This window comes from Pristis pectinata, chromosome 24 (genome assembly GCF_009764475.1).
Source record: "Pristis pectinata isolate sPriPec2 chromosome 24, sPriPec2.1.pri, whole genome shotgun sequence".
Classification (NCBI taxonomy): domain Eukaryota; kingdom Metazoa; phylum Chordata; class Chondrichthyes; order Rhinopristiformes; family Pristidae; genus Pristis; species Pristis pectinata.
The window spans coordinates 15,108,500-15,127,523 of NC_067428.1; the positions used below are offsets into that span (position 1 = coordinate 15,108,500).

General features: G+C 44.6%; 1 protein-coding gene across 1 annotated transcript in view; it reads left to right on the top strand.

The window, feature by feature from the left end:
* Positions 1-324: 324 nt before the first annotated feature.
* The window catches only part of yjefn3 (YjeF N-terminal domain containing 3), a 94,396-nt gene continuing 75,696 nt past the window's right edge, over positions 325-19,024 (top strand). Inside the window, exon 1 of the mRNA XM_052037596.1 lies at positions 325-445. Within this exon, the coding sequence (XP_051893556.1) occupies positions 381-445 (65 nt within the window). The 5' untranslated portion in view covers positions 325-380. The remainder of the gene's footprint in view (positions 446-19,024) is intronic.

Genomic DNA, 19,024 nt, shown 5'->3' on the forward strand with positions numbered 1-19,024 from the left:
CACACAGATTTGCACACACATCACATGCAACACACATAAACATTACTCAGACATTCACAAACACACATTCATAATAGTTTCACGTGTATATTAGGTTTAAACAGACCACACACACATATTAAGGCTCACAGAAAATGTGCACAATCAAAGTGAACACATACACTGACCAATCCTGGTGCACACACGGCAGGCCAATCTTATTCTTCTCTGTTGAAGCTGATGTTCTTCTGATTGGCTGCTGTGTCAGCCAATGGGCGAGGTTACTGAATCACAAATGAGGATGCAATGTATCTGTGAAGGCAGAGAGTCTGACAGCAGCTCACAGCCTCAGTATCAGCAGCTGGCATCACCTCTCCTCTCTCCGGGCACTGTGCAAGGACATGGCCAGCACCATCCATGGCGTGGAGCCGGAAACTGGAGGGAATGAGCCTGTTAAATTCATCAGGTAAGCAGGAGCCAGCACTGAGTGTGTCAGTGCAATTGTCACATTGATTCCTTGAAGGCTGTAAGGTCTGTACTGTTTAGGATGCACCATTACAAAAGGTTTGGAGCTCTTGTGCAGGAGATGTCTGTGAGGGACAAGTCCCATATGCTCTGGGTTCAAACCTGCTTCACTCTGAAGGGGGATGGTGACCGTGGCAGGGCTCTCTAGAAATGTCCTGAAGGTATCGAACTGCCACCCGCACAGCTACCCAGGCAGAGACTGCTCTGTAAACTTCTACATTGTGGTCTTCAGTGAAGTAGGTCGATGCTAAATGAAAACTCACTTGGTTTAAGATTCAACGCCATACATCCCCGGATTCAAATGAAATCTGCACATTGTTCTCCTTATTACTGGTGGGTGAGGAAGACAAACCACCATCTCTACAGTTGACTGGCTGCCTCCCACATAGCCTACCCTTCACCCAGATCCGCCCCCAGCATCAAATTATAGGCTTTAAACCTATAGGGTTTTTAAAATGAGGAATTTAAATTTATGTGAGGAATTTAAATAGAGGGATATGGGGGAGGTAGAGATTAGATAGTCTTAGGCAAGGCTTAAAGGTCGGCACAACATTGTGGGCCGAAAGGCCTGTATTGTGCTGTACTGTTCTATGATTCTATGAAACCAGATAAGTATGGCCTGAGTGTATGTAACAAATTTGCACATTCTCCCAGATGGGTCGTCAGTGTGGATGTTGTATCATTTTGAGTGGTCAGAGCAACTTCTGGGTTAGGGTCAAGTAACTGGTTTATTATTGTCGTATGTACCAAGTTACAGTAAAAAGCTTTAGTTTGCGTGCCATCCAGACAGATTATTCCATACATACAGTAAGTGCATTGAGGTAGTACGAAGGAAAAAGAAAACAGATGCAGAATTTTGTGTTACAGCTACAGAGAAAGTGCAGTGCAGGTAGACAAATAAAGTGCAAGGGTCATGACGAGGTAGGTTGAGAGATAAAGAGTTCTCCTTTATCATATAAGAGGTTTGTTCAAGAGTCTGATAACAGTGGGATAGAAGCTGTCCTTGAGCCTGGCGGTGCGTGAAAGATGTAACAACTGGACATGAAGCAAGGGGTTGGGTGCACAAGGCATGAACATTTAGACACTGGGAGTTCCAAGGGTAAGTTATACATCTGACCATCTCACAGAATTTTTAAGATGATGCACTTCATTTATTGTGTGTTGGGGTGAGATCAGAAAGTAGGGAGCAACAGTCACAGTGAAAATCTCAATAACAGTCACAGCAACAATGGCAAAGATGGTCACAGTGTTGATCATAGTGATGACCACACCTGTGGCTGAGGGGTGCTCCATAGTGGGAGTGGAACCAGGCGACAAATGCCTGCAGCAATACCGTACCCTGAGCCCTGGTTTTGTCAGGTTACCTCGACAAGAAGCCAACCGCTGATGATGCAGCATGGAAAATCACTGATGTGCCACTTTGTACCTAAAATCTCCAACTTACTCCCCCATAAAATGAAGCCCCCTGTTTGGGTGGGAGCCTCGGAGGATTTGTCCGATCATTACTGGAGAGGGTGCTGGAGATCTGCAAAGATGTTGTCACCTGTGAAGAATTATGTTTATGAGGAGAGACTGTCCAGGCTGGGGTCATTTTCTTGGAATGGTAGAGACCGAGGGGACTTTTAATAAGTACTTAAAATTATGATCTTGTCAGGCTGAATCTTTATTGTGCAAAGGTGAGAGGTCAGCATGGAACGTGGAATTTGCTGGCATTGGTTGTCTGTCCTACTTGCCGCTGAACTGTGTGGGTTAAGAATCAACTACATTGGTGGGTTTAAAGATTTTTTCTTTAAACTCCAGATTTACTTAATTACTTGAATTTAACTGGGGAGATTTAAAAGATATTTAAAGGACACTCGGATAAGTACGTGGATAGGAAAGGTTGAGACAGATATGGGCCAAATGCAGACAAGTGGGACTAGTTTAGATGGACATTTTGGTCGGCATGGATATGTTGAGCTGAAGGACCTGTTTCCCTGCTGTATAACTTATGACTCTATGATTAGAGGGGAGTTGAGAAAAAAACTGATTTCACTCAATAAATGTGAGGGTCTGGAACTCACTGTCTAAAGAAAGAAGCATTCCCCACATTTAGACTGTGCCTGGAAGACCTGTGACCTGCGGGGACTGAGAACTGGGAGTAACCTAACGTTCATTTATGGACTGAATAAATGCGATGGGCTGAGTGGCCTTGTTGCTGCATATTTCTATTATTATATTTAAAAGTAATCACCTCTGGTCCCCAGGCAAGGTGACACAGGCTGGTACAACATGCTAAACAGACTAGCCAAATGCTGGGCTCTCTCATCCCTCAGTACTCTTCCTCAGACAGCATGTATAAGCCTCACCGATTCATCAGAGTGACACTGGCACCAACGGAGTTAAATTCCAAGGACTGGTTGCACTGACTATGTTCCCTTGAGTACTTCAAGTCATCTGGTGATTGGATTGAGAAGTTTGAACTGTTATTGTGGAATGGGTACAGAAAATTTCCTCACAGGGTTGGGAATGGTGGGGGAACCGGGAACATGAGGTGGAATTAGAACCAGGAAGCAGGTTTTTCCACCTGGTTGAAATCCCAAGATCCAGCTGGGGAAAGCTGCAGATCAACTGAAGAGTTTGGGAGTGGTGGAGTCATGTTGAGTAGTGTATTGAGGGATATTCCCCAAAAATGGGTAAAAAGAGATGCAAAGATTGTCCAACAACATGGCATCCGGTAAGGCAGTGAGTGGAGTTGCTTTCTGTCAGCTCCAGTGACCCAGCCCAATCCTGAACTCTGGCACTGTCTGTGGAGTTTGCCCGCTATCCCTGTGATTTTTCTGGTTTTCCTTTGGGTGCTCTGGTTTCCTCCCACATCCTGAAGATGTGTGCATTGTCCACTGTAAATTGCCCCCAGTGTGTAGTTGACTGGAAGAATCTGGTGGGAGTTGATGGGAATGTGCGATTAGTGTAAATAGTGCTTGGTGGTCGACACGGACTTGGAGGTCTTAAGGGCCATTTTCATTGCTGTATGACACTGTGACTTCATGACGCTATTGGCCAGGATATGGGCTGGTGGGTCCGAGCAGCTCCTCTTTATCCTGTGCAGTTGGACTGTCTCAATGAAGGTGGAAGTTTCAGCTCTCCTCCCAGGTCTGAGGGAACCAAGAGGCTAAAGTGGAGGTTCCAGCATCTGACCTTTGCGTCTGCTGGACCAATTGTGATGCCTATCCTATCCAAACATCCACTGCCCTGCCCTGCTCTCCAGCACAAGCATTAGCGGAAACAGAGCAGGGAGGGTTGGTTCCTGAAGTACAACGTCAAGACCAGAGTCAAAAACAATGAGGATTTGGGACATGCTGCTTGGCACGATGAAACTGATTCAAAAGGGAGACGGATAAGGAAAAGTTGCAGTGCAGTGATGAAGGGATATGGAGTGGAAATGCATTGTTCTTGAAATGAATCAGCACAGATTCAATGGGTTGAATGGCCTTAATCCATGCCAACATATCCTACAATTGTAGGAAGAATTAAGTCCTTTGGCCTCAATGGGACAAGTGCCACAGACTGAAGCCAGAACCCCTCCCACAGCCCATGATATCCAGCCATGTGTTCCGTGATTTGATGAATCTACATCAGCTGCCCCTGACTAAGGAAGGAAAATCAAAGTCAACAAGTAGGAAATCAGCTGAGCCCTCTGTGTCAGAGCACTTTATGGATCAGTAAGATCCTAGGCTCAGGGACCATGGTATTCTCGGGGTCTCCCGTTCCCTGTGGACAGGTGACTGGCTCTAATCATCCATCATTTGGGAGGGGTTTTACATTGAGGCCTCATCTGTTGCTTCAGCTCACAGAATGCAGAAGAGCAGAGGAGTACATCCCAGTGCCCAGCCGGGATTGTTCCCTCAGTCAGTGTTTCTAATACGTGTTATCAGGTCATCGTCGCAAGATTGTGTGTGGGATCCTTGCTGTGTGTGGGATCCTGTTGTGTGAAATTGGATGTTGCATTTCCTACGATAGGAATTGCACTTCACTGGCTTGCAGACCAACTGGGGCTGTGAAAGGGCCTAAGGAAAAGCAATTGTCTTTTGTTGTTCCATGGGATTGGCAGCACTGGGGAATTATGGAAGGGATCCCATTGGACTTGGGGTGGGAGTGGTGGGGGAGGGGGTTGGCAACTCTGATGACTTCCCACAGAGGAATAGTTTGCCTGACCTCATAGTCAGTTCTGGAGTTGACCACAGGCAATTCTCCCGTACCTTTGATCCTGCCTGTCATTAATCAGTCCATGTTCTGGGACCTTTGTACCTTCATTCCAAACCAATCGGGCTCCTTCTAGTTTGAAGCACAAGGGGAAATATCAAAACCAAAAATGCTGAGTGATCCATCTCATCCCCTCCTGAGACTGCCATCGTCTCAAAAGCTGGCCTTCAGCCAGATTGATTCACTCCACCTGTTATCAAGAAACAGCTGAGAGCTCTGTATGTTGCAAAGGCTTTGGGACCAGATAACATTCCAGCTGTAGCACTGAAGCCTACACTCTGAACAAGCCAAGCTGTTCCAATACAGCTACAATTCTGGCATCCACCTGACTATGTGGAAAATTACTCAGAAAGCAGGACGTATCCAATCTGGTTGATACCATCAAATCCATCTACTCTCAATTATCAGCAAAGTGGTGGAAGATGTTGTCAACAGGGCAGTCAAATAGCACTTAGCCACTAATAGCCTTGTCACCAAAGCCAATTTTGGTTTTGTCAGTCCACTCAGCTAAAAACTCATCACGGCCTCGGACCAAGACTAGACTATTGAGCTGAGTTTCAGAGGTGAGGTGAGGTGACATCAAGGCAGCATTTGACAGGCGTGGCATCAGGGAATCCTGGTAAAACTGAGGTGAATGAGCTGCAGGGGGCAAGTTCTCCAATGGCTGGAGTCATGCTTTGCACAGAGGAAGATGGTTGTTGGAGGTCAATCATCCCAGTCCCAGGAGTTCCCCAGGGAAGTGTCCTGAGCCCAACTACCTTCAGCTGCTTCATCAATGACCTTCTTTCCATCATGTTACATGGAGAAATTTGCTGATGATTGCACAGCGATCCATCCCACTCACAACTCTTCAGCCAATGAAGGAGCCATATCTGCAGGCAGCAAGACCTTGGCAATGTTTGTGCATGGGCTGATGACTGGAAGGTAACAGTCATGTCATGGAGATGCCAGATAATAACCGCCTCCAACGTGAGATAGTCTAACCGCTGACTCTTAACATTTAAAAGCATTATCATTGCTGAGTCCCCTACCATCAATATTCTGGGGATCACCATTGACCAGAAACTCAAATGGACCATCTAGATAAGACCATGGTGATGGGAACAGGTCAGAGGCTGAGTATCCTGCAACGTGACTCACCCTCAATACCACAAGGCATGTCAGAAGGCTGAAGGAATATTCCTCCCTTGCCTTGGTTGTGCAGCCCCAACTACTCTCAAGAAGTTTGATGCCACTCAGGACAAAGCAGCCCACCAGCCCAAACATTCAGTCCCTCCACTAGCAACGTATCCACAAAATGGACTGCAGTTACTCACCCAACCTTCCCCGACAGCAAACTCAAGAAGAACAAAGACACAGTGTATGTGAACACCACTGCCTTCAGACTCCTCTCTAAGTTATGCACCATGCTGACGAGGAAATACATTGCCAGCTTTTCATTGTCACTGGGTTTAAATCCTTGACTTCCTTCCCAATGGTACTGTAGGAGCACCTTCACTAGAAAGACTTCAGCGGTTCATGAAGTTGGCTCACCACCACCTTCTTGAGGGCAATTAATGATGGGCGATAACTTCTGGTATTAAATACTAGGAGTAGCGCGACGCTATTACAGCGCCAGCGATCGGGGTTTGATTCCCGTCACTGTCTGTAAGGAGTTCATACGTTCTCCCCGTGTCTGCGTGGGTTTCCTCTGGGTGCTCCGGTCTCCTCCCACATTGCAAAGACGTACGGGTAGGTTAATTTGGGTTTAAAATGGGTGGCTCAGACTCGTTGGGCCAGAAGGGCCTGTTAGCACACTGTAAACAAAAATAAATTTAAAAAAAATAAATTTTAAGCTGGTTAAGCAGAAGATGGAGAAAGGTGTCAAGGAGGATGTGACATGTGAACTGTAAAACATGGCGGAGGCCTGATTGATCATCTTCTGCTGAACACTCAATGTGTGGGGGGTGAAATATAGGGAGGGAAAATATAAATCATGGGCAGCCCAATCAGAATTAAGCTGGCAATTTTGGAACAACTATTCCTCACTACACACCAGGGTCAGCATTACAAAATCTCACTCCATCCATAATACAGCACGGTGTAACACTGTAATGGTTAACTTTCTGGACTAGCATTCAGGCTATTGATCCAGGTACACAAGTTCGAATCCTAACACGGCAGCTGAAGGGGATGGAGGTGGGAGTTAAAGTCATCAGGTCTGGGATGAAAAGTTGGTCTCAGTTATGGTGACCATGAAACAATCTGATCGTCATGGAGCCCATTTGGTTGACGAATGACTTCAAGGAAGGAAATTCATTATTATCAAGTCTGGTCTGGATGTGACTCCAAACTTACTGTGGTTGACTTCCCTTTGAGGTGGCCTGGAGGGCAATTAGAGATGGATAATATACCCTGCCAGTGGTGTCCATGTCCTGTGAATGAATGAACAAAGAAAACCAGGATAATAAAACTCTTTTATTCCAGGCTGTCAGCTATCCAATGGTGAGTCTAAAAATGTTTCATTCAATGGTTAACTAGTTAAAATGTCAACCGTGTTGTACTGCAGCGGAGTGATGTGATCACAGGATGTCTGATGTTGCGCTTCTCCATCATTGCTACCCTGCAGTTTCTGTGGTATTTTTAATGTCATTTGAATCATTACCAGCAGGTTCCAAAAAAGGTTATTTTGCAAATTATTGTTGAAATATCGGTCGCCCTTCAGGGAGGCAGTGGAGGATTTTGAACCAGAACAAAGCAGGCTCTCGTTAATTACTGCAGGCAGAATTTTTACTGCCCTGAGCGTTCATCTTTTCTTCTGTTCCAATTTCCCCACAAAGAAAAATTGAAAGATAAAGAAAGTGAGGGAAAAGAGAGGGAAGAGTGCAGATAGGACAAGAAAGAGAAACTGATATGAAAGAGAAAGAAGGGGATGGAGAGAAAGAAGAGGAGGAAAACAAGATATGAAAAAAATTGGGTTTGTTTTGTGATTTCTGTATATTCAGAGTAGGAATTGGAAATGGTTCATCGAGTCTCAGTTTCATTCATAAGGATGCAAGACAGAGTGAGGATAACCTCCCTGCAGGTGGCAACCTTCAAATGTCTAAATGTTGATTCAAATTGAAAGCACAGTCCATTCTCCTGTTGTGGGATGGTTGTTTTTAATGCTCTGGACACGGTTATGCTGAATTCACACATATTAGAGGCATTAGTACATGGAGGGGGGGGGCTTAGAGTATTACGGGCTGAATGCAGGAAATTGGGACTAGCTGGGTGGGCACTGTGGTCGGCATGGACTGTTTGGGCCGAAGGGCCTTTATCTGTGCTGTATTGCTCGATGACTCAATGACTCTATTCCACTGACAACTAGTGAAAGGTATACTTAGCTTTATTCAAACTCTAAATTACAAAGAAAACATGCAGGCACTCGCATCTTGCATGGTATACTGCCTGTCAAGACAAGAGTTTATCAACCTTGTTCAGAGTTGTAGTTTCCCTTTGTCCTCGGATTTGCAGACTCAAGCTCCCCCCTTGTGAGTGTTGGATCTGGGATCTCTCTGCCATCCTAGGTTCTCATGCTGTTGTATGGTTCAGTAAAGAGTTAAATCCTGTTTCCAAGGCCCATTTCCCTTCTATCCCATTTGCTATTCTCCAGTGAAACAGTACCACATTAGTAGTCTGGTCCAAGTCAAACCCATTTTCATCCTTTTGCCGATGGACTATTCCTCGTTACACTACAAGCTCCATTTCCCATTGCACCAATTTTGTAACATCCTAGTTACTGACGCTGAGCCAGTTGGGTATAGAGCAAGCTCCTGACATTTATAGAAGGGCTTCATTCCTTGTGTTGGTCACATGACCAAGTCTCACACATGGGTATTTTGCTGTGTTAACCAAGGCTTCTGGTTATCCCTTATTACCATAGTAACAGCCAGCTCTTCTGTCTGCTGTTGAGGCTTTGGATGTCATCGGCATTGTCTGTGTGTGAGCCCATTGTTTCTTATATCACCACAGCCAGATGGCCACTTCTTAATTAATTAGGCCTCTGGGACCTTGCGCCTTAGTGAAATGAGCTAACTTCCCAATTTATTGCCGCTGCTTACAGTGGACTATTGTCCCTTTGCTCATGCTGGACTAGTTTATCTTGTGATCAATCAATGCTGGGGATTCACTCCAATTGTGTTGTTATCAATCCCCTTGCTTATATTTTCTTGACATTCTCAAAGAACTTCTCAGACCATTAAACATCCCTGTATGGGGTAACCCCCAAGACTAAATGTTGATCCAAATTGAAAACGATGTCTATGTATAGTTGTTTTTAACCTTCTCACTACCATAACACTGCAGGAAGGAGGCAAGTGCAAAGGGAGAGAAAAAGGTTGCAATGGTCTTCTGTGGATGTTGGAGATAAGGACGGGTAATCTGGTGAGAATCCTCTTCTGTATCCAGCTCATAGAATTACAGATGGAGGACGTTTGTCCTGTCCTTCTCTGCCATTCTTCCAGTGAACCTACACTGCCCTGAATCTTCCTATGGTCTTGAAATTCCCTGAGATTGTACTTCTGATTTCTGGAATCTTTCCATCTGTGTGTTTGTGTGTCTTGATTTCAGAATCTTTCAATATTTTGCTTGCACACAAAGATTTGAAAAAAAGAGTTGGTGTGAAATATTGCACTTTAAAGCTAAATATAGACATGCAAATATATTTAATACCCAGACAACGAAACAATGAATAGTTAAAATGTTAAGTCCTGATGGTGGGTCTTGGGCCAAATCGTCGACTGTTTATTTCCCTCCATAGGTGCTGCCTGACCTGCTGATTCCTCCAGCGTTTTGTGTGTATTGCTCCAGATTCCAGCATCTGCAGAATTTATTGTGACTAAGTTTTGTGTTTCCTCCTGGACTGTAAATAGTCAGCAATTAATCAGCCTGGCTCAGCAATTGGCAACAGCTCACACCCATTTTGTTAGGTGCTTTCTGGCTCTTTTCTAGCTGATACTGAGAAATAGAAAGCCCAAAGACACTAGCAGTTAGATCCAACAAAGAACCTGCAGAGGTTAGAATTCAAGCAGGCACTATGCTTTCATCAAGGTAGGGCAGGCATGGTAGTGTAGCAGTTAGCATAACACTTTACAGCACCAGCAATGTGGGTTCAAATCCGGCCACTGTCTGTAAGGAGTTTGTACGTTCTCCCTGTGTCTGCATGGGTTTCCTCTGGGTGCTCCCGTTTCCTCCCACATTCCAAAGATGTACAGGTTAGGAAGTTGTGGGCATGCTATGTTGGCGCCGGAAGCGTAGCGACACTTGTGGGCTGCCCCCAGAACACTCTATGCAAAAAGATGTATTTCACTGTGTGTTTTGATGTACATGTGACTAATAAAGACATCTTAGATCTTAAATCAAATACAATAACCCAATAATTGAGCTTTTTGAAAAGGTGACCAACCGGATTGATGAGAGCAGGGTGGTAGATGTTCAGCAAGATTTTTGACAATGTCCCATGTGGTAGACTGACCTGGGAGGAGAGATCACGTGAGATCCAGGGTGAGCCATCTAACTGGAAACAAAATTGGCTTGGTGGAAAGAGTCAGAGGGTGGTAATGGAAGGTTGTTATTCAAGAGTGGAGGCCTGTGACCAGTGGTGCGCCTCCAGGATCAGTGCTGTGTCCCCTGTTGTTTGTCATATTTATTAACGATTTGGATAAGAACGTAGGAGGCATGATTAGTAAATTTGCAGATGACATCAAAATTGGTGGTGTGGTGGGTAGTGAAGAAGGTTGGCTCAGGTACAACTGGATCAACTAGGAAAATGGGTAAGGGAATGGCAGATGTAATTTAACTCAGACAAGTGTAAAGTGGTGCATTTTGATCCAGAATCAGAATCAGATTTATTATCAGTGACTTGTATCTCATGAAATTTGTTATTTTGCTGTAGCAGTACAGTGCAAAGATATAAAGTTGCTATAAATTCCCAAAATAAATAAATAGTACAAAAAAAGGGATAACGAGGTAGTGTTCATGGGTTCATGGACCATTCAGAAATTTGATGGTGGAGGGGAAGAAGCTGTTTCTGAATCATTGTGGGTCTTTGGGCTCCTGTACCTCCTCCCTGATGGTAGTAACAAGAAGAGGGTATGTCCTGGATTGAAAGTTAAATGAGAGCAGCACTTGCACAGTAAATGACAAGACCCTGGGGAGTATTGTAGAACGGAGTCCTAGGGATACAAGCACGTAGATTCCTGAAAGTAGATAGAGAAGGTGGTGAAGAAGCTGTATGACATACTTGCCTTCATTGGACAGGGCAGTGAATACAAGTGTTGGAATATCAAGATACAGTTGTACAAGATGTTGGTGAGACCATACCTGGAATATTGTGTGCAGTTCTGGTCACCGTACTATAGGAAGGATGTGGTTAAACTGGAGAGGGTGCAGACAAGATTCACAAGAATGTTGCCGGGACTGGGGGGCTTGAGTCATAAGGAGAGACTGGAGAGGCTGGGACTGTTTTCCCTGGAGTGAAGGAGACTGAGGTGTGACCTTCTATAAAATCATGAAGGGCATGGATAAGCTGGATGATCACAGTCTTTTCCTGGGTAAGGGAGTCTAAAACTAGAGGGTATACTTTTAAGGTGAGGGGGTAAGATTTAAAGAGTACCTGAGGGTCATGTTTTTCATACAGAGGGTGGTGGCATATAGAATGAGCTACCAGAAGAAGTGGTAGAGAAAGTACAATTACAATGTTTAAAAGACATTTGAACAGATTCATGGATAGGAAAGGTTTAGAGGGATATGGGCCAAATGCAGGCAAATGGGACTAGCTCAGGAAGGCACCTAGGTCAGCATGGATGAGTTGGGCCGAAGGGCCTATTTCCATGCCGTATAACTCTATGACTATTGATGTGAGTAAGCATAGCGTGTTCATTAGTATGTATATGTGTAAAAGCAAGTTGCACTGATTGTACTAAATGGGTTTGGCCTGCTGTGAACTACCTGATCATTTACGGCAAGTGCTTTCACACATACAGCCTTTCTCCTTCTGAAATAAAAGCACAAAATGCAGGAAACACTCTGCAGGCCAGAAACATTTGCAGAAAGAGAAACAGTTAACCCTTCAAGTCTGAGACACTTCTTGGACCTAAAACATTAACCGCTTCTCCTTCCACAGATGCTGCCTGACCTGCTGAGTGTTTCCTGCATTTTCTGTTTTTATTGCAGATTTCCTGCATCTGCATTTTTTGATTTCCATTTACTGCCGTTCTTCTTCTTCTGCTTATGACAAAGACACATATAAAGGTACAGACATCGAATTCAGATCAGAACCATTACTCACCCTGGTCATGGCACCAAATAATGAAAGAAAGACAGACTCATGTTTCTGCACCATTATTCACATCTGTCTCAAAACACTTTGCAACCAATGAATTACTCTGAAGTTTGGCAGCCAGTTGTAGTAAGATCCCAAAAAACAACAATGTGACAATAACCAGATAATCTGACTTTAACAATATTAATTAAGCAATAAGTGTTAGTCCAGTAACAAATCCCATGCTAAATACTGTGGGGTTTTAACCATCTGAGAGAGCAGACACTACATTGATTTAACATCTACTCTGAAAGCTTGCACCTCCTGCAGTACAGGACTTCCTCAGTTCTACCCTGGACCATCAGATAGGTCTTTGCGCTCAAACCTCTGGACAGAGAGTTGAATCCATGATCTTCCAACTCAGAGTCAAGTGTTCTACTTACTGAGCCACAGTCCACGCTTGAAAATCAGAAAAAAATTACAGATGCAGGAAATCTGCAGTAAAAACAGAAAATGCTGGAAACACTCAACAGGTCAGGCAGCATCTGTAGACAGAGAAAAATGTTAATGTTTCAGGTTAATGCTTCAGGTTAACGACCCTTCATCTGAACTGGAAAAGTTCTGACGAAGGGTTTCCAAAATCACATGTTTAAAATAAATAATGAAATAAAAGTAGTGGATACAGTTTGATACTCAGGTGAGAGCTCCCTTCCTCTCTCAGCCACATTCTCTGCCAATGATCCACACAATTCGTGTTTTCATAATACCTTATGAAATAGAAGGAGGCTATTGAACTCATCAAGCCTATGCCAGCTCACCAGGCAACCCCATCAATCCAATTCCCTTAATTATTTCTCTGGAACTTATTTTTTCTTACATGCCCATCAACACCTTTCTTCTCCCACCTACACTAATTGGCTACAGTAAATTACTCAGCATTTTCCAAGATCTTAGCTTTGGGAAGTGAGAGGAAACTGGAATACCTGGGGGAAACCCATGCAGTCAAAGGGAGAACTTGCAAACTCTACGCAAACAGCACTGGAGGTCAGAACTGAACCCAGTTCCCTGGCGCTGTGAGGCACCTGTTGTGTACTGTGCTGGCCTCAGTTCTTCCTCAGTTTCACTGGTCTCTGTAGCTCCTTTGGTAAAGATAAAATTAATGTGCAGAAACAGCATTTCACTGCACGAGTTGTCATGCCACTGAACAGGCTCCCTCGGGAGCTGCTGCTGGCAGGCAGTATTGCCTTCAAATTCCTTTAAGGTAACATTTCTTTCAGAGACTAGTGCCTCATGATACAATATGTGAACAACTGGAGACATGGCTTGTGGTAAGTGCTGTGTTTTCGGGGATACAGGGGCTCCTCCCGCTACTGGTGGGGAGCAGTCTTTGCCTCACATCGGAATCGGTCATGACAATCACCACACACATTAGAGTTGCTCTGCACACTCTTGGGATAAGTCAGTCAGTGGTAACTTTCCCACTTCATCACTATCCTGTGACCCCACTCCTCAGCCTCACACCCCACACATAAGAACGCGAGAAATGAGGAGGAGGAGTTGGCCAACTGGTCTCTCAGGCCTGCCCCACCATTCAACGTGACCAATCTGCCCCAGACCTCATCTCCTCCTCTGTGCCACTTTCCTGGTGCTCTCAACTCCCCAGTCTTTCAAACATTTGTCTACCTCCTCTTTAAGTATCTGCACGCACCCTTCGTTGATGGTGGATGTGATCACTGGACAAGGGTCAAGATCAAATGGCGAAATGTGCTGCTGGCATTCACTGTCTCAGCCTGGGTGAAATTTGATGCTCGGGAGAGGTGAGCAGAGTTTGTGTGGGGGAGGTAGAGAAGTAAGGGAGTCAGAGAAAGATACACAGTCAGTACAACACAGAATAGCGATTTTTTTAATATATATAAATACATCCACTTCCAGTATGTTGCTGGTAAGGCCACACTTATCGCCATCCCTAACTGTTCTTGGGAACATGGTGGTGAGCATGCTTCTGAAATGGGGAATCCTTCTGGTGAAGGTCATTACACTGTGGTACTAGAGAGGGAGTATCAGGATTTGTACCCAGTGACAATTAAAGGTTTGTGTCCCCATACATATGCTGCCCTTTTCCTTCCTGGCGGTAGAGTTCACAGGTTTGGGAGCTGCTGTTGGAGTAGCCCAGGCAAGTAATTGTACTGCTTTATATAGATGCCTTTCTCTGCAGTCATTTGATTCATTAGGCTACAAATTGTTTGAAAGCCCATGCATGCTTGCGGGTTAACCTAATTATAAAAACACCATAATGACATAAGATTGAAGCATCCCTGTGTGTTGTGGGAAATTTGATACCATTTCCATTAAGCAGCTCGTTATGAGAAGAGCATCAGGGCCACTCACAAGTCTCACTGGATCCTCTGACTGACCTATGGTTTGAATTGATCATTACTGAGTCCCATGGTCACATTTTTTTCATTTTCCGTGGAACGTTTGGAGAGTTGGACTGACACGTGCAGAGATTCCCGGAGGGAGTGGGGCGGGGATGCAATGGCTCTGTTGCAGTTCACCACAGTGAAGAATGGTTTTCATCTCAGGAAGCTGCAAACCTTCCCTTGAGCACGTGTGTGTGTGTGTGTGTGTGTGTGTGTGTGTGTGCCTGCATGTGTGTGCGTGTGTAATTGTGTCTGTGTTTCCATTTGTTTATGGCACTTTTTGTGTGTGTGGTTGTCTGTGCAGTAGTGTAGCGGTTAGCGTAATGCTTTACGGCGCCAGCAACCCAGGTTCAATTCTGGCCACTGTCTGTAAGGAGCTTGTACATTCTCCCTGTGTCTGAGTGGGTTTCCTCCGGGTGCTCTGGTTTCCTCCCACATTCCAAAAAAGGCGTACGGGTTAGGAAGTTGTGGGCATGCTATATTGGCGCCGGAAACGTGGCGACACTTGCGGGCTGCCCCCAGAACACTCTACGCAAAAGATGCATTTCACTGTGCGTTTCGACGTACATGTGACTAATAAAAATGTCTTATCTTATCAATGTGTATTTGTTCTCCTGTCTGTGTGACCGTGTATATGTTTGCATGTGTATCTGTAGAACATGGAGCATAGTACAGCATAGGAAAAGGACTTTCAGCCCATGATGTCTGTGCTGACCATGATGCCAAATTAAACTAATCCCATCTACCTGCACATGACCCCTCTATTCCCTGCATGTTCATGTGCCTGTGTAAATTCTGTATTTCTTCCTTTGCATGGAAATGTTTTTTTGTGCACTTATTTCTGCTTGTCTATGTTTCAGAGAGTGAATGATTGCATTGGTCTATGTAAGATAAGATATCTTTATTAGTCACATGTACGTTGAAACTCACAGTGAAGTGTATCATTTTGCGTCGAGTGTTCTGTGGACAGCCCGCAACTTTCGCCACACTTCTGGCTCCAACATAGCATGCCCACAACTTCCTAACCTGTTCACCTTTGGAAAGTGGGAGGAAACCGGAGCACCTGGAGGAAACCCACGCAGACACGGGGAGAATGTACAAACTCCTTACAGACAGTGGCCGGAATTGAAACCGGGTCAGTGGCGCTGTAAAGCGTTACGCTAACTGCTACACTACCATGCCTGCCCTAAGATATCTTTATTCGTCACGTGTCTGTTAGTGTATGACTGTGTCACTCTATGTATGAATGGAAAATTGGGCAGAGCAGAGGCAGATGGAATTTCACAAGATCACAAGACAAGGGAGCAGAAGCAGGCCATTCGGCCCATCGAGTCTGCTCCAAGGAAAGGGAAATAGAAATGAGAAATGGGGAATGGGAGAGGAAGAAGAAAACAAACTATTCTAATCCCAATTTCTGGCCTTATCCCCATATCCCTTGATATCCTGACTATTTAGATATCTATCTCTCTCCTCCTTGAACGCCCCCACTGATCTGGCGTCCACTGCTGTACGTGGCAAGGAGTTCCACAAATTCACCACCCTCTGGCTAAAGAAATTTTTCCTCATCTCTGTTCTGAAATTGTACCCTCTAATTCTAAGATTGTGCCCTCTGGTCCTGGACTCACCCACCAAGGGAAACAGCCTAGCCACATTTACTCTGTCCTTTCCTATCAATATTTTAAATGTCGCTATGAGGTCCCCTCTCATTCTTCTGTACTCCAGTGAGTACAGTCCAAGAGCCGACAAATGCTCCTCATACGTAAGCCCTTTCATTCCTGGAATCATCCTTGTAAATCTCCTCTGAACCCTCTCCAACGTCAACACATCCTTCCTAAGATGTGGGGCCCAAAACTGCGCACAATATTCCAAATGAGGCCTCACTAGTGCCCCGTAGAGCCTCATCAACACTTCCTTACTTTTATACACTATACCTCTCGAAATGAATGCCAACATAGCATTCGCTTTCTTTACCACCGATCCGACCTGGTGGTTAACCTTTAAGGTATCCTGCACGAGTACCCCCAAGTCCCTTTGGACTTCCGTGCTTTGGATTTTCTCTCCTCCTAGATAATAATCTGCCCGCTTATTTCTGCTTCCAAAGTGTACAACTGCACATTTCCCTACATTGAATCTCATCTGCCATTTCCTTGCCCATTCTCCTAAACTGTCTAGGTCCCTCTGCAACCTTCCTATCTCTTCAATACTCCCTACTCCTCCCCCTATCTTGGTGTCATCCGCAAACTTAGCCACGAAACCATTTATTCCATCATCCAAATCGTTAATATACAAGGTAAAAAGGAGAGGTCCCAACACCGACCCCTGCGGCACACCACTAGTAACCGGTAACCAACCAGAACGAGATCCTTTTATTTCCACTCTTTGCTTCCTGTCAACCAGCCAATGCTCCACCCATTCTGTTATCCTACCCGTAATTCCATGACCTCTTATCTTATTAATCAGTCTCTTGTGAGGCACCTTATCAAAGGCCTTTTGAAAGTCTAAATACACAACATCTACTGCCTCTCCCTTATCCACCTTACCTGTGATTTCTTCAAAAAACTCCAATAGGTTGGTCAGGCAGGATCTTCCCTTCACAAAACCATGTTGGCTAGGACCTATCTTGCCTTGCGCCTCTAGGTATTCCGTAACCCCGTCTTTGAGGATAGATTCCAATAACTTTCCCACCATTGACGTCAAACTAATAGGTCTGTAATTTCCTTTATGCTGCCTCCCACCTTTCTTATACAACGGAACTACATTTGCGACCCTCCAGTCCTCCGGAACCATGCCGGAATCTATTGATTTCTGGAAAATTATCGCCAATGCCTCCGCTATCTCTAAAGCCACCTCCTTCAGAACCCGGGGATGCACCTCATCCGGTTCGGGAGACTTATCAGTCTTTAGCCCATTTAGTTTTCCTAGCACCTTCTCCCTAGTAATCTTAACTGAACTCAATTCCATTTCGTGAGACTCCTGACTAACCGGCACATTGCTGATGTCCTCCACGGTGAAGACCGATGCAAAATATTCATTCAATTCCTCTGCCATCTCTCTATCGTCCATTATAATAGCTCCTGCACCATTATCAATTGGTCCTATATCAACAAGACAAGTGCAAGGTAATGTATTTTGGGAGTTCATATGCTGGTAGGACATAGAGAGTAAATGGCAAGGACCTTAGGAATGTTGATGTACAGAGAGACCTTGGGGTGCAAGGCCAGAGCTCCCTGAAATTGGCAACACGGGTGTACAGGGTAGTGAAAAAGGCATTTGGTATGCTTGTCTTCATAGGCTGAGGTATTGTGTGTAAGAGTTGAGGAAACACGTTGCAGTTTTATAAAGCATTGGTTAGACTGCACTTAAAGTATTGTGTACAGTTCTGGTCGCCACACCACAGGAAGGGTGTGGTGGCAATCAAGAGAGCACAGATGAGATTCACCAGGATGTTGCCTGGAATGGAGGGCTGTAGTTATTAGGAAAGATTAGATAGCCTGGGTTTATTGTCACTGTTACATAGGAGGCTGAGGGGTGACCTTATAGATGTTTATAAAATTATGAGGGGCATGGATGGATAGATAGATAGGTAGACAGAATCTTTTTTCCAGAGCAGGGGAATTTAGAACTAGACGGCACAGGTTTAGGGTGAGAGGGGACAAATTTAAAGGAGATCTGAGAGATGTTTTTCACATAGAGAAGGTGATGAATATTTAAAACGAGCTGCCAGAGGAGGTAGTGGAGGCAAATACTATCACAATGTTTAAAAGACAGCTGGACAGGTACCTGGACATGAAAGGAGTAAAGGGATATACAGTAGCATGCAAAATGTTGGGCACCCCTGGTCAAAATTTCCATTACTGTGAATAGTTAAGTAAGTAGAAGATGAACTGATCTCCAAAAGTCATAAAGTTAAAGATGAAACATTCTTTTCAACATTTTAAGCAAGATTAGTGTATTATTTCTGTTTTGTACAATTTTAGAGTGAAAAAAGAAAAGGAGCACTATGCAAAAGTTTGAGCATCCCAAGAGATTTGAGCTCTCAGATAACTTTTACCAAGGTCTCAGACCTTCATTAGCTTGTGAGGGCTATGGCTTGTTCACAGTCATTGTTAGGAAAGGCCAGGTGATGCAAATTTCAAAGCTTTATAAATACCCTGACTCCTCAAACCCTGTCCCAACAATCAGCAGCCACGAACTCCTCTAAGCAGCTGCCTAGCACTCTGAAAATTAAAATAAATGATGCCCACAAAGCAGGAGAAGGCTATAAGAAGACAGCAAAGTGTTTTCAGGTAGCCGTTTCCTCAGTTCGTAAAGTAATTAAGAAATGGCAGTTAACAGGAACGGTTGAGGTCTGGAAGACCAAGGAAACTTTCCAAGAGAACTGCTCGTAGGATTGCTAGAAAGGCAAATCAAAACCCCCGTTTGACTGCAAAAGACCTTCAGGAAGATTTAGCAGACTCTGGAGTGGTGTTGCACTGTTCTACTGTGCAGCGACACCTGCACAAATATGACCTTCATGGAAGAGTCATCAGAAGAAAACCTTTCCTGCGTCCTCACCACAATATTCAGTGTCAGAAGT